This window comes from Leptopilina heterotoma, unplaced genomic scaffold (assembly GCF_015476425.1).
Source record: "Leptopilina heterotoma isolate Lh14 unplaced genomic scaffold, ASM1547642v1 Lhet_6, whole genome shotgun sequence".
Lineage (NCBI taxonomy): Eukaryota > Metazoa > Arthropoda > Insecta > Hymenoptera > Figitidae > Leptopilina > Leptopilina heterotoma.
The window spans coordinates 1,339,486-1,354,873 of record NW_025111137.1 but is presented as its reverse complement, the minus strand read 5'-3'; the positions used below and the strand labels follow the sequence as shown (position 1 = coordinate 1,354,873).

At 25.1% G+C, this 15,388-nt stretch overlaps 2 protein-coding genes across 3 annotated transcripts; both read right to left on the bottom strand.

Annotated features, from left to right (window-relative positions):
* Positions 1 to 727: 727 nt before the first annotated feature.
* On the bottom strand, positions 728 to 5,147 carry LOC122509194 (coatomer subunit zeta-1). Of its 2 annotated transcripts, none has more exons than XM_043623035.1 (5): positions 4,893 to 5,147; positions 4,172 to 4,417; positions 3,490 to 3,623; positions 3,123 to 3,213; positions 728 to 1,042 (listed from the first exon to the last, which is right to left on the bottom strand). In XM_043623035.1, the coding sequence occupies exons 1-5, from the start codon at positions 4,908 to 4,910 to the stop codon at positions 995 to 997; spliced, it is 537 nt and encodes a 178-aa protein (XP_043478970.1). In that variant the 5' UTR covers positions 4,911 to 5,147; the 3' UTR covers positions 728 to 994. The 2 variants fall into 2 exon arrangements, with proteins under 2 accessions (XP_043478970.1, XP_043478969.1); XM_043623034.1 differs by lacking the exon at positions 4,893 to 5,147 and adding an exon at positions 4,690 to 4,849.
* A 3,272-nt stretch (positions 5,148 to 8,419) lies between these two features.
* Positions 8,420 to 11,031, bottom strand: LOC122509134 (DET1- and DDB1-associated protein 1). The gene is made up of 4 exons (XM_043622940.1): positions 10,887 to 11,031; positions 10,279 to 10,417; positions 9,992 to 10,053; positions 8,420 to 8,871 (listed from the first exon to the last, which is right to left on the bottom strand). Exons 1-4 carry the CDS (start codon positions 10,887 to 10,889, stop codon positions 8,764 to 8,766), a joined length of 312 nt encoding a protein of 103 aa, XP_043478875.1. The 5' UTR covers positions 10,890 to 11,031; the 3' UTR covers positions 8,420 to 8,763.
* Positions 11,032 to 15,388: the final 4,357 nt, after the last annotated feature.

The following is a 15,388-nucleotide window of genomic DNA, read 5'->3' as shown; positions in this document are numbered from 1 at the left end:
TTTTGGATTAATTTTTTCCATGAAAAAATGTGTCTAAATCAAAACCAAATCATTTTTAAAACATTTTTGAAAAAATAATCCTTCGATGAATGATTTTAATTCTTGGTGGATTATTTTAATCCTTGATAGATTAAAACATTGAAGATTATTTGAATCCATTTTGGTGTTAAAGTAATACATCACAATTTTCTGTGGCACTTAATTAAATCTTCACGTACATTTTTAAAAAGAATTTATATTAAAACAAGTATTATAATGATTTACAGAAATTGAAAACCAAAAATGGCCACTTTGAAAGTATTATTTTTGCTTTTGGCGACTATTTTAATGTTCCTGGCTCCTGCTATTAATGCCTGTTCACTAAATGGAACTCCATGCCAACCCGATGGAAGAACACCTTGTTGTTCAGGATTTTGTTACAAACAAGTAGGATGGAGAAGAGGATATTGTTCTAGAAGATAAAAAAATCAATCTTTATACTTTAATGTGACTCTGTTAAAATTTATTAAATATGTTTTGATTTCTAAATAAAATGCATTTTACTTTCTTAAAAAATGTGATAATATATTTCCATCCGAATTTTTTTTACAAACAATTATAAGATACCCCTCTAAGAATATTGCTGTGATCCTAAATAATAATCATACACATTTCACATTTAAATTCGTTTCACTTTTGCCGAGAAACTCACACTAAATGATCGTTTTACATCAAATAAAAAAGTGAATTGTCTGCTTAATATGTTTATTCAATATTGCAAAGGTAATAATAATAAATTATAAATGTATAATAATTTTTAATAAGTATAAAATTGGAGATTAAATTTTAGATTGATTTCAATTGCAAACTATTTAACATGACAGAATAAAATTTTAAAAATAGAGAATACAAGTTTTTAAGTATTGGAATGATTTTAATGAATGATAGAAAAATTGAATTTTCCATTGACATTAAAATTTTTACAAGTAAAAACTAAAGTATCAGTTCTTTAAGTTCATTTTAACAAAGACCATTTAAGTTGTTCTTTTGCAGATTGCAGGACCTGAAAAAGAAAAAAAGTTTATTTAAATTTTCATTTCAATAAAAGTGATTTGAAGAAAATGTTTTAATTTTTATTTTTATTACTAAACTCAACAAAAAAGTAAAGAATTTTCTTAATAAGTACTATTAAATACTATTATACTATTAAATACTAAATATAATTTTTTTTTTAGAAATTTCATATGGTTATAATTATAACAAACATTATTTACTTTCAAATTCATCAAAAAAAATCTAAAATACCTAATAACTGACTTAACAGTGCAATGAACAAATTAATTTAAAATGAAACGTCATTAATTAAATGTTTAGAATGTTGTTGAAAATTGTTGAAAATTAGTGATGTTGAAATTTTTCGTTTAATCTCAATTTGAAAATATCAGCATTATTTGTATTATTTGATTATTAATTAATAAATACTGTTGTAGCTGCTCTTAATTATTTTACATTCATTTTGTATTTTGAAGCACTTTTTTCAATCTGTATATTTTCTAAACGAATAATAAAAATTATTTTCAAATAATTATTACGTTACAAATATTTGAAAGAAAATAATTTGAATTTCTCATAAAAAAAATTCTTTGAATTTTAGGAATAATGTGCTAAAAATTAAAATTCTTTTTATCAACTTCAAGAAAAACTTACTGTTTCCTGCAGTATGAAAATTCGTTACGTTACAATAGGGTAGATGTACCAGTTGTGGCCACTTTAAGCTGTTAGTCGTCTTTTAGTAAGAAAATAGATTTATTAAAGTACTGAATTTTATTATAATTTTTTTATATCATATTTATTGGAGTCAATTATATTGATTTTCAAACTTAATAAAGTTTTTTAGCTATATTTGCTATTAAAAAATAAACAAATTGCTTCAAAAAACCTGTTTCACCAGTAGTGGCCACACCAGCACCACTTGTGGCCACCACTGTCCCAGTTGTGGCCACTGCTTAAAAAAGTGTTATCAGGATATTGAGGAATTATATTTTTTTAATAAATAATTAGAATTAGTAAATCTAACTTGTACAGTAATTAAGTACATTTATAAAAGAAATTAATTAAATTCCATAAATCTTTAATTTATTTAAAATCACAGTTTACTTTTTTAACATGCACTGGATTTTTTTTAAATCTTCCTTCTTCCATTTATTAACATTTTTGCCTTTAAGAAAAAAAAAGTTTTGTTATTTTACCCACACTTTTAATATAATAATTATAGCATAATTCAAATTAAAAAACTAATTAATTAACTATTACAGAGGATAAATAATTAGAAAATACAACAGCAAGAAATGTATTACTTAAACGTAAAATTATTATTTTTATTCAGTTATTAATTCAATGGAAGTAAAATAAATACTGTCATACTTCAAATTATTTTTCGAAATGAATTCATTTATTAAGATAATTATAATATGAAAACTACTATTAATCAAACTAAAATCATGACAATTTTGCCGATAAAATATATAGTGTGGCCAAAAACGGTGCTTTTATATTTTTGCTGTACCGTTTTTGGACACGGGCTTTTTTACAAATATTTGAGGTTATTATTTTAAAAGCATTGTTTTTATATAAATATTTATCCCCTAGAAATATTGTATAAAAAGAAAAATATGAAAATATTGATATTAATGTCGAAAAACAATCATTTACTTCCCAGTGATATTTCAACTCATCTACTAAAAATTGTACTTATTCGCCACTGTCAAAATATTTGTACAGTTATGTGTGTTTTTAAATTAAATCAGCTGAATTTCTGTCAAAAACAAGTGAACACAGTGTTGCCTACTTATTTTAGAATTTTATGAAAGTATTTATAATTCACTAGTAACTATAAAAACTTCAATAATGCCAAAATAAATCTGAAAGTGGCCACAACCGGTGCAGTGGCCACAAACGGTACATCTACCCTATAGAACATGTTGAGTTAGTTTTTCTAAAAGTTTTAAATTTCTTATGTACGAAAATTTCAATTTTTAGTATATTTTCCCTAAATCGTAAAATACTTTTAATGAAATAAAACTATTTTCCGTTACTTTAGACATAGTTAAAAATATTATTATTATTAATAAAATACTATTTACCTGTGCGACAGTTTGTTCGCCTAATGGAATATCGTCTGTCCTTAAAGCCACTCTTTGTACAATGTTTGTGGGATCCGCATCCAAAATAATTCTTTAATAAAAATGTTACTTTATGTTAAAAATTTATTTTCCTAACTTAAAAACTAAAAAAAATTGCAATACTATATTGTTAAAGTTAATAATTATAAATTATTTTGCTCAGTTTTAATTGTATTTAGTTTTAAAATATTATATTCTCAAGATATATATGAACTGCATGTCTTGTCAAAGTTTTTTGGTTATTAGTCCTAGGAACTTAAAATATTTAAAAATAAAAAATATTAAGAAATAAAGACTATTGATAAAAGAAGTATAAATTTTAACTTACCCTCCATCACAAATTTCGTCAACAGCCAACATTATTGTATCTAAATTTTCCATAACAATACGTTTTTCTACATTTTTCCTCAAAAGATGATTCACCGTATCATATAAACAATTTAAGACACTCATCAAAATTAGCTGTGAAATAAAATTTTTATTTTTAAAAAGTAAAATTGAAATTCTTTTAACTATTAGCGGAAATATACAACTGTTCGTTCAAAGGAATAATGAAATATTAACTTACTTTTAATATAATAATAAGGCTAACAGTTTGATTTAAAGATATGATATAGAGTTAAACGTTATTAATTATTAAAAATTTATTTGTATAGAGTTGAACAGTGCACAATTAACGCGTATTTAATTAAACTGTGTAGAGTTAAAATTAAACTTTTTCAAAATTCGTATGTATAGAGTTGAACTGTATAGAATTAACAGTGTACAGTTGCACTTGGTTGCACTGTATACAATTAAAATGTGTAGAGTTGATACCGCGCCATTAATTTGTAAAATATCAATAAAATTATTCTATAATCTTATTTTTAAGATGTTGGTAAAAAACTGTTATTTCCAGAAAAGTTAATTAATTTCGTTCAATTTAAACGTTTAGAATAATTTTTTCATAATCCTCATCGAGAAGATATTGAGGAAAATGAAAATATTTTGATAAACAATAAATGACAGACCTCATTTTCGTTGGCACTTCCCATTACGTAGAAAAACAAGTCAACATTACTTTTATACACACATATTAGACCTTCGTGAATAATAATTTCAGAATTTGCTCTGTGTGTTTTATTGAATAATGATTTTTCAAAGGCCTTTTGATCCTTGGAGGATGTAAATTTACTCGCATCGTAATATTTTGCGAGTATTCTGTTGCCATCGTTATCGAGAATGGCAATACCTTTCACGGTGTAAAGAGTTGGTTCCTGTTAAATAAAAATAGAATATAATTCAAGTTTAAAACAATTTCTACAATTTAAACAAATTATTTATGTATAGAAAAATAAAAAAATAATAAATAGTACATTTGAAACAATTCATTTTGTTTAAAAATACATTAATGCAAAGCGAGTACCAATTAAGAGAAATCATAACAATGCGAACGATATTTAAATTAAAAATGATTGTAACGAAACAAAAGAAGAAAATAAATGTGAAAATTTGTATATACAGTGAAAAAAATAGTGAAAAACCGTACGTGTAACTCGGAATGTGTTTCAGTATCGGATCGAAATGATCCTGAGAGGTTAGGTTGCAAATGTTTAGATAAAGTGTTGCGATTCATAGCTTAAACGTGTGTAAACTGTTCTATACGATAGTTTAATGAGGAAGACGTACCCAAATGATGACCTTTTATACTACCTAATGAAAAAAACATCCAGAACTGTTTGAAATACCCACCAATAACTGGCCGTCCATGATCCTGTGACGTGTCTTCTGCTCTTCTTGAATTGTTTTCAATTGAAATTCTTTTATTTTTCTTAATTAACTTCTTTGACAGCCTGCTGTCTTGACATACTATTTTAAAAAATTAACACTTTTTTCGTAAGTTTATTTAATTTTACAATATAATTTCTTTATATTAATGAGTAAATTTTGTCGACGTAAACAAGTGTGGTGACAGAAACTTGCTCTGAGTTTGATATATCGCTTCTCGATTAATCGAATACTTCGATTGTCAGGTCAGGTTAGAAACGTTCATTTGATTTTTCAGACGACACACTACAAAGTATTTCCCATTTTTCCCATATATAGGTATTTCCTTTTTAAGTTATTAGTTAGTACTTCGTATAAATTTCTTCGCAATCATTCAATTATTTTCATAAATAATAAAATTTTTACAGGGATTGAATTATTTACAAATTGTTTATACATATTTCTTTGCAAATAATTCAATTATTTTAATAAATAATAAAATTGTATACAGGGATTCAATTATTATCATAAATAATAAAATTCTTTTTAGGAATTCAATTATTTTCATGAATAGTAAAAACTCATCGCAGAATTTCAATATTATTTTTAAATTTTAATACAATTTTAATCCAATTTCTCAAAAAGTGTAATTATTCTTAAAAAATTTATTAAAATTCATCAAAAGAATTCAATTATTTAAAAATTTATTGATTCTTTATGAAAATTCAATTTTAAGAAACATGCAATTATTCAATAAGTAAATGGTTTTTTTATATTTAAAATAATTGAATTCTAGAAGAATTTTCTAATAAAAATTCATTTAAAAGTGGATTTCAGTTAAAAGTTTAGATTATAATTGAAAATTAAAAGCATTAGAGTTTGAATTTTTAGAAATAATTGAATTTTGAAAAGGTTTCAAATAAAAATCTTTGAAAATCTGAATTTTAAAAATTTTTAATTACCCAGTAAAAAAAAAAAGTATTCAGAATAGAGAAAAAGTATTGGTGGAGACGTTCGGTGAATGCGTTTTCGCGACAAAACCGTATTGGTGGGTTACGGTGAATACATTTTGCTTACCGTGAATACTTTTTTTTTTAAACTTTCGATTTAAAGATTCCTAAGCAAAGTTGAGAATATTTATAAAGAGCGTAAGTGACCTGAAGTATAAAAATGACTATTGCGAGAAGGAAATAAGAAATTTTGAGAAAAAACGAAAAATTAAATGTGACAAACAGATTGTCAAATGTTGATCAATTACCATATGCTTTTCTGTGCCTACAACGTATGATGATTAAAAGGAACTTTGACGTTACCGGCGGAACTTACTGTTTCACATACATTTACTTGGATTTCTCAAGTTTCTGTCGGTATCGTCAATGTTCCTTTTCATCATCATACGTTGTAGGTTTGTCACATTTAATTTTTCGTTTTTTCTCAAAATTTCTTATTTCCTTCTCGCAATCGTCATTTTTATACTTCAGGTCACTTACGCTCTTTATAAATATTCTCAACTTTGCTTATGAATCTTTAAATCGAGAGTTTAAAAAAAATGTATTCACGGTAAGCAAAATGTATTCACCGTAACCCACCAATACGGTTTTGTCGCGAAAACGCATTCACCGAACGTCTCCACCAATACTTTTTCTCTATTCTGAATACTTTTTTTTTTACTGGGTAACAATTCTGTGGAATTAATTTTTTTGAGAAAGTTTAATTGCGGATTTTTTTTGAAATTATATGAAGTTTTCATTTTCTAATAATATATATTTAATTGAAGAATTTACGAATAATTAAAATTTCGTAAAATTGAGTATATTGTAAACAAATGGATTTGAAAATTGTCAAAGCACTTTTTCGAAAATTATTAAAAATAATCGATTTAAAGAAGAGTTTTAGTTAAAAATTCTTGAAAATAATAATTAGATTGGTAATTATTTTATCACTTGGTCATCTTTAATTATAAAACATGAAGAAACGAACAGTCCGAGACGAAGACTCGGAGTTATCGCTATCTTATTCATGTTTTATAATTATGAAAAATTTAATTTGTAGTTTTAAGTAAAATGTTCTTTTATTTGACTCGGACTCGTTATATTTTTGTCAGTAATTGGTTCGTAAATGGTCCGTCATTTTTCATTTTTTATTACTTGAAAACAAATAATCGATTCAATTTGAAAAACAAATAAATGTATTAAATATATATTATTATATTTAATGAGAAAAAGAATTTCTTATTTTGAAGTAAGATTTAATTCGGTTTATTTAGTTGATAAAATTGGTAAACTTAATTGCAGAAAATGTTTAAATGATACATGTTTAATTTAAAGGAAACTTCATTCTGAAAAGATTTGAATTCTACATTTAATGTTTTTAATTTTTGAAAATTGTCAATTGTCATTGACCTTTTTAATTTTCTATAGAACCGAAAATTGATTCAAATTTTAGTTTATTTTTTTAAAGACGAAATTAAATGTGACAGTTTTTTGTTACCGTCTTAAAGACAAAATTCATATAAATGTTTTAAATTCGGATTTTATATGATTAAACAAAAACAAAATTGAATTTAAATTTTGTTCTGTTTTGGTGATGGTCCCTGATTATATTTTAGATTCCTATATGTATCTGATGAGGCGTTCCGCAAACGGGCGAAAGCTCATTAAATAAACTAATATTATTTATATATTATGGATTTCATAAAAACAAACTAATATCTTCACCAAATTAAATTAAGTTTCATTTTGCAGTTTGCAATATGTTTTTATAATTCACTTAATTTGACAAATTATTTTTATTTTTCTCGGCTGAACTTCAAAGTGAACTGTTATTTTTTTATTATTTTATGTTTTATTTATTGTTTCTATACAAATGAAGGATTAGTTATTTATGACTCTACTCCAGTGTTATGGTGTAATACACTTTTTTGTCTTCGTTTATTTGACTTAGTAATTTCTGACTCGCTGAAGAGGAAATCATTTAGATTTTGAAACGTTGGAGTAAATATATATAGTTTAATCATTGTCCGAATATTTTTGTTTTATTTACCTTATTTTATTAAAAATCTCAGACGTTAAAGATTAATTAACTAAATTAAAATGTTTAATATATAAATTAGTAGTCGTAAATTACCGTGTTCTTTAAAATTACAACAAATTGATACCAAAAATGTGGATCAAATCGTTCAAACTTTTGGTATTAATTTTATACAAATGGGGAAAAGAAAATAATTATTGACATAATTTAAGGATTCAAAATATTTATGAACTCATTTTATAAATATAAATGTAACATAATTTACAATAATATTTAACTTCAATGAGACGTGATACTTAAATAAAATTATAAAACATTGTTTCAATGATAAAAAGTTATTGTGAAATTATGTCACAATTATTTAACATAACCATTTGATAATTATATATGCAAAATTCAAATGGCAAATAATTCCACAGTTGGAATATATATCCCTTATAATTATATTACAAACAAATAATAAAAAATATTGCAATAAATGCTATAAGGTTCTTTTAAGTTTAGTTTGTGACGACGTGATGTTCATTTTATATAAATAAAATGTTTGTCTGCTATAATATCTCGTTTTTTACAAATCTCATCATTAAAATTCATCACTGTCAATGCTTGTCAGAAATATAGTTGTTAAGAATAATAATAATAATTCTATTCTTATTGTTGTTATAATAGACAAACAAATATAAAACGGAAGATATATATGATAATTGTTATTTTCTAACACGAAAATAGTAAATTTTAATTTTTTTCTTTTGTGTGTTTAGTGATAATTCAAGTCATTGATCTCTTCGCATAATTATAGTTAATTAATATTTCACTGGATTAAAACTTAAAGAGAATTATTGAGATCAACTCGGGGTCTTTTACAACGATTGTTTGTTCCATCTTCTTGTAGATCTGCATTAACTGATAAGAGTTCTCGTTTCCTCCCTGCGTTCTAAAATAATATCAAATTTCATCATTTCTCGAATAGAAATTAATAAGATTAATTGAGAAGCAGGTTATCAAAACTTGATAAATCTGTATTTTTTATTTCGAGAATTTGAAACAAATGACTTTTCTCACATAGCCACTAGAGTTAATTATAAATTAAAAAAATTTGTAATAATTTATTTTTAGCGCCATTCTTCTAAGGATATCAAATTGAGACAAAAAATGAATCAAAACGTTGTTTTGCAACACTTTTGATTCTTTTTTGTCTCAATTTGATATTCTTAGAAAAACTAAATTTAGTTTTTAAATTTAATAGAGTAAATGTACCAATTGTCGAGGGTGTATCCATTTTTCGAGTCAATAAATTCTGTTTTTGACTTAAACATTGAATTACAATTTAAATGCAAAAAATAATTAGTATTATGCTTATTAAGTGTTATAAATGTTAAAGATAATATATTAATATTATATCCACAAATAAATTAAACATTTTTGGTTATTACCATGGTAACATCGACAAATGAAACAGCCTCGACAATTGGTACACTTACCCTACGTTCAAAAAAAATTTAGTTTTTAAATTTAATACGTTCTGTTTTTAATTTAACATTATCATAATTAAGTGATTTAAAGATTTTCGTCTAATATAAAAAACCTTGGTTATGTAAAAAAGTTTTTAAATTGAAAATTCGTTAGTAAATTTTTTACTTAAATTTAACAGTAAGGTTAAATATTCGTAAGGTCTATAAGATATAAAATTTATGTTTATCTTCATTTTTTTGAAAAATGGATTTATGAGCTTTTGTGAACTTGCTCCTCAATTACTATTCAGGTCTCGGATCGACTTTGAGATGCTAAAAAGTCACTTTAATCAACCAAAGATAAAAAAAGTCGAAAAAGTCGTTCATTTATTTTAATATTTGACTATAGTAATTTTTGGACAATAAAAATGGAAATAAATTGTTTTTTTTTATGAAAATATTTGAAAGAAAAGTTAAAAATAAGTTGAAAAATGTCGCCATTTTTTTGAAAAATCGAGAAAAGTCCAAAATTCTTTCCGTGACCTTATTATTGTTAATTTTCATTTTGTTTTTCTAATTAAACGTTAAGTTTAGATAAAATACCTTTTTATCCCATTGTTGGTGCAAGTACCTCAGGAGAATGGTAGTTTTTTCGGTAACAATAACTAAAAATAAAGGACTTTGTTAATTATTATTAATATTTAATAAAAAAGTGAATATCCTAATTAATAGTCTAAATAATAAACTTATATAATATATTTTAATATATTTAATTAATAAACAATTTACTGGATTTTTGCAAACAAACAAAAATAGATGTTCTAAAAAGTGGTTTTACATCTATTTTTTCTTAAATTAAAAACTTGGATGAGAATTAAACAATCGCTTACCTTGTTCGGAAGGGTAATCCTTGGTTGGCAAATAAACAGAGGGTCTTTTGACACATGTTCGATTATTACTGTCAGTGTGAAAATTTGCAAAATTGTTTTCGTCGTGCGAAGGCAGTCCCTTTAAAAACTCAGCTACAGACTGAAAAATTTTTATTTCCATAAAAGAAACTATATTTTTCTAAAATTATTGTTACACTTTATAAGTGTAGCAAAATATTGACCAAAAAACACAACTCAGAAATAAAATAGATTCAATAGTTACTTTACTAAAATGTTTACAAACAAAGTTATAAAAGGGAGAATTAAAGGCGTAATTTAGAAAAAAGATATTTAACCAAGAGTAGAAAATTACAGAAAGAAAATAATAAAATTATAAAAAAAGTGTTATAAACCATTCACAGCTTCTTTCCATATTTTTCAATTTTGACATTTACAGTATTTTTCTTGACAAATACACTCATGACAAATGATTTAATGAGACAAAAATTGAAATTTATGAAATAAGTAGTTAATTTCAATTTTAGGGAAATTAAAGTTCCGTTCAAGGGGAAGATGAAAATTTAATGTAAATGTCAAAAGAAGTGTCAAAATTGGAAAACATAACTTACCATGATGTTGAAATGATGTAAAGCAACTTATAACCAGATTCAACTAGCATGGCGTATTTTCGACTAAATTTCTACATTCCTCGTTATGCGCATGAGTTTAGTCTGCTATAGTGAAACTATGATTGGTCCATTTTTTTACTTATTTTACCAATAATAAATGCAGTCAGTGCGACATCTAGTGTCATATTTTGGAATTTTTTAGTCAATCTTGAAAAGTTCAGTCGGTATTACAGTTTATTTTATTGGATATGTAGATTTCTTTTTTTATCGAATACTGATATAGTCATTTTTCTACTTTTAAATTCAAATTTAATAGTTTATTTTGGCTTAAAGCTAAGTTAAGTCGATTTTAAGTCTTAAAATCATATTCTCAAGGATAAAATTCAGTCAAATATGGTTTTGATTTTAAAAATGGTTTTAGCCTAAAGCGTTCTTACAGTAAAATAATTTGTTTACAGTATTTTCGAAATTGGAAACTCTGTAATTAAGTATATACAATGCAAAAGGACACAGTTTTCTTGAAAGTTTCAAATTAATACCCAATGGGATCAAAATGATACCAAAAGTTAAGATTATAAATTATGATTCGATCCACTTTTTGGTATCAATTCGTTGCAAATTGATACTTTTAAGTTAACAGTAAGTAGTTCGAAGTAAGACCCACTTTCGACTCTAAAAACTAGAGGAAATTTTCCAATCTTCCGTTTGAAGAAGTAAAGCAAGGTCTATGTCACGGTTTTTCTAAGGATATCAAATTGAAACAAAAAAAGTATTAAAACGTTGCTCCGCAACAATTATTTTAGGAAAACTGGGTTTCGAACATGGTATATCATACTTTAGAAACATCGAATAACCTACTTTCATAACCCTAACCCTACAACTTGAAAGTTGAAACAAAATTTGAAGTTTTTGTACTTATAGTGCACCAATTAATTAATAATTAATCCAAAATTGTTTTCCAGAATGTAGGATTTAGGGTATAAAAGTAGGGTATACGAGGTTTATAAAAAGTATAGAGTAAGTATAGAGTAAAAATTCCTGAAGTGGCCTTTCCTATTTTCGCAAAGTTGCGAAAATTTTATTGTTACTTACAGATTTTTGAACCCTTTTAATAAAATAATTTTAACTAATTGAGTTTTTGCATAAATTGAACAAAAATTTATCGTTATATCAGTGAGTAAATGTACCTACTTTATTCTAGAAATAAAATAAAAATTTAAAAAAATTATTTTTTAAATTTTTTAATAATTTTTTTATAAACAAATGCAATTTTAAGTACTTTCTACACGCGATTAAAAATTTTTTTTTTGCTAAATGTTTTTTAGAATGTATAGGTAAGCAAGAACTGAAAAGAAATCTTAGTGCAAATGAAAGGTTTTTTATAATTTGACTTTTTGTCGAGCGCTGCATGGAGACTAACAAATGGATATAGTAAATGAAATAGAAAAAAATTGTTTATAACATTTAAAAATTAAATAATAGGCATTTACAGTAGGTATGCATTAGATTTTCATATTTTAGTACCTAACGATTGGAATCTAGAAATATCGCAAACCTATGAAAATAAACAAAATTGCTGACGAGGAGAATCGAACCTACACTGAAAAAAATTATTAGTAGATTTGACTACTTTTTAACTACTTTCCTTAGTTCAATAAGTCCCCAAAGATAATTTTGAACTTACATTAATTATCAGATATGTAGTTGAATGAAGTGATAATACAGTTGCATTAACTACTTTTCTTAGGTCGGGAGTTGAACGCTCGACCCTAACATTCGTAAACCGATAACCTAACCACCTAACCACGCTCGCCCGCTACGATGAGTTTCTTAATACTTAAAGGCATTCCTGACACAGTTCAACTGATAACTGTAGTTAATTTTACTACTTAAAGTAGTTGCATTTACAACTTTTCACAGTTGATAATCTTCTATAAAAATCTATAACATAAATTACATGGAAAATAATTCAACTCCTAGAAGAAGTAAAAACTACTACAAAATTAGTCTATCGAACTACTTTAAGTAGTAGAATCTACTACTTTCTATAGTCATTTCTATAACATACCTGCAGTTACAAAGTTAACTGTAAAATTCCATTAATTTAATTAATAATTTTTAACTACATAAAACAGTTAAAATAAGTATCAAAAGTAGCCAGACCAACTAAAAAAGTAGTTCGTTTTATTACTTTTTACTCTACTAAGGGGATGTAGTTGAAAATGTCTCATGTATTTTTTTCAGTGTACGACCTACGGACTAACAGACTAACGCTCTAACCACTATGCTAACGACACATGTAAAGTAAAGTATTAACATCTCAGTATCATTCAGACATACAATTATTGAGTCAAAGATGAGAAAAAATAGGGATACGTTAGAAATAATAAATTGAAATAAAATAAATGTAACTGAATTTTTAATAATTAAATTAAATTACTTTATTTATTGCATTTAACATTTTACGTAATTCTTAAATTACGTGGTAATTTTTTAATAATTTTATATTCATAGTAAGAAGTATAATAGTATTTTAATTGGAACCAAATTATTATTGAGATTAAAGTTTAAATTTTGTTTAGAATTTTAATTTGTTTAAATAATTTATAATTTACAAAATTAGACAATTATGTTAAATTATTATTATTAAATTTAATACAAATAAAAAATAAACAACTGAAAAGTAAAATATTATTTTTTTTCAATTTTATATTTATAAACATTCATAAACTTTTTTTATAATATTTTTCAAGTTTATGTCAAGAAAGCAATGTTGGCAAAGAGCGTCGTGAACAATTTTTCTATACTCAGCCAGCACTTGCCGCCGTGGCTTGTCCAAGCTTTGGCGAAACAAAAATTCTGTACTGCGCCATCACTATTATTGTCGAGGTTCGGCTAGACTACGCCGAACAATCGTCTGAGTACTAAGCCAGTGGTGAACATCGGCACTATACACTGGCATTTCCCATTGGGTATAGCCAAAAAGATAAAAAAAAAGTTTTTTTCACCCCACTCTAATCTATAAATTTGAATATATCACAGTTTTCCTCGAAGTATCAAATTAATACCAAAAATTTGGATCAAATTATGATTTAATACTACACATTTTAGATAGCAATAATACGTTGCAATGTGATATTTGGGTTAACAGTATTTTACATTTTTATCGTTAAAATACACTAACACAGTTTTTCTAAGGATATCAAGTTGAGATAAAAAACGTAGTTATCAAAATTGTTGCAATGCAAAATTTTAGTGCTATCAATTTGAGAATCTTAAAAAAATTGTGCAGGGTAAAATTATATTTGAATCGAATACTCTTTTTCTTGCATGAGAAAATATTTTGGGGTAAAAGTTTCTTTTTTTTACCAAATTCATTTTTTTTTTGCTTCACTGAAAGAAAAATTTATTTGTTTTAAATAAATAAAAACTGTCTTAATATGAAATAGGTATTTAAATTTATCAAGTAATTTTTATTAAAGTCAGTTAAATGGTATTTGCTTCAAATAATTTAGTATTTAAAAAATACCATTTAATTATTAGGTATTATTTAATTATAGGCATTAGTTCAAAATAAAATTTATTTGATTTCAATAATTATTTGATTCAAGTAATATTTATTTCTGATAATAGGCAAATAATCAATTTCTTTTGAATCACATAATTTTTTTTCAATTTTTAATTTTTCCCTTATTTATTATTTTCTGCATTTAATATATTTAAATATTTCTCATTATGTTTCAATTGAATTGATTTTTATCTGGGAAAAAATCTATCACATCCAAGATTTGAAACTTTGAATTTCGAAATACGAATCGAGAATATTTTAAGCATTGGGTCAAAGTCCTGAATAACACAATAAAATTATTTTATTCACCACAGAAAAATACATTACATCTTTTTGTTATAGACAAGTAATCGTTTATTTGAAACAAATAAATTTTCTTCTTCGGTGTGTTAATAATTGTATAATAAACAAAAGACAAAGTTAAAAATAAGTGAGACAAATTGGAAGGAATAGATTACACACAGCAAGTTATCATAAATTATGATGGATCAAATACTCGTTTTACACCTCCACAACTTGATTCTCTTTTTTTTTAACTATATTATAAACCGCTCTCCACTCACATTAGTAACACGTATGTCTTATAAATGTTTAATGTCTCCAGGTCAATACACATAGGTAACTGTAACACTAACGTGGCTTGTTTCTTTTACCCTCGTGTACTTCACTTTGGACACGTGGTAAAAGCTCCTAACTGTCTTCCATATTTTTTTTTTGCTTTCCCAAGAATCTCTCATTTCGAAAACGAAAAGGAGGAGCTTAAGTTTCATGTATTATCATTCTATATAAGAACGAACTATACACTCTCTAAAACGGTAAAAATTTATTGATTTACCAAGTTACACACTTCTTACAATTGTAGTGATATATTTATTACCGATTCAGATTAAGAGAGCATTTCTCAATAAATAATTGCATTGTGAATATCGAAAAG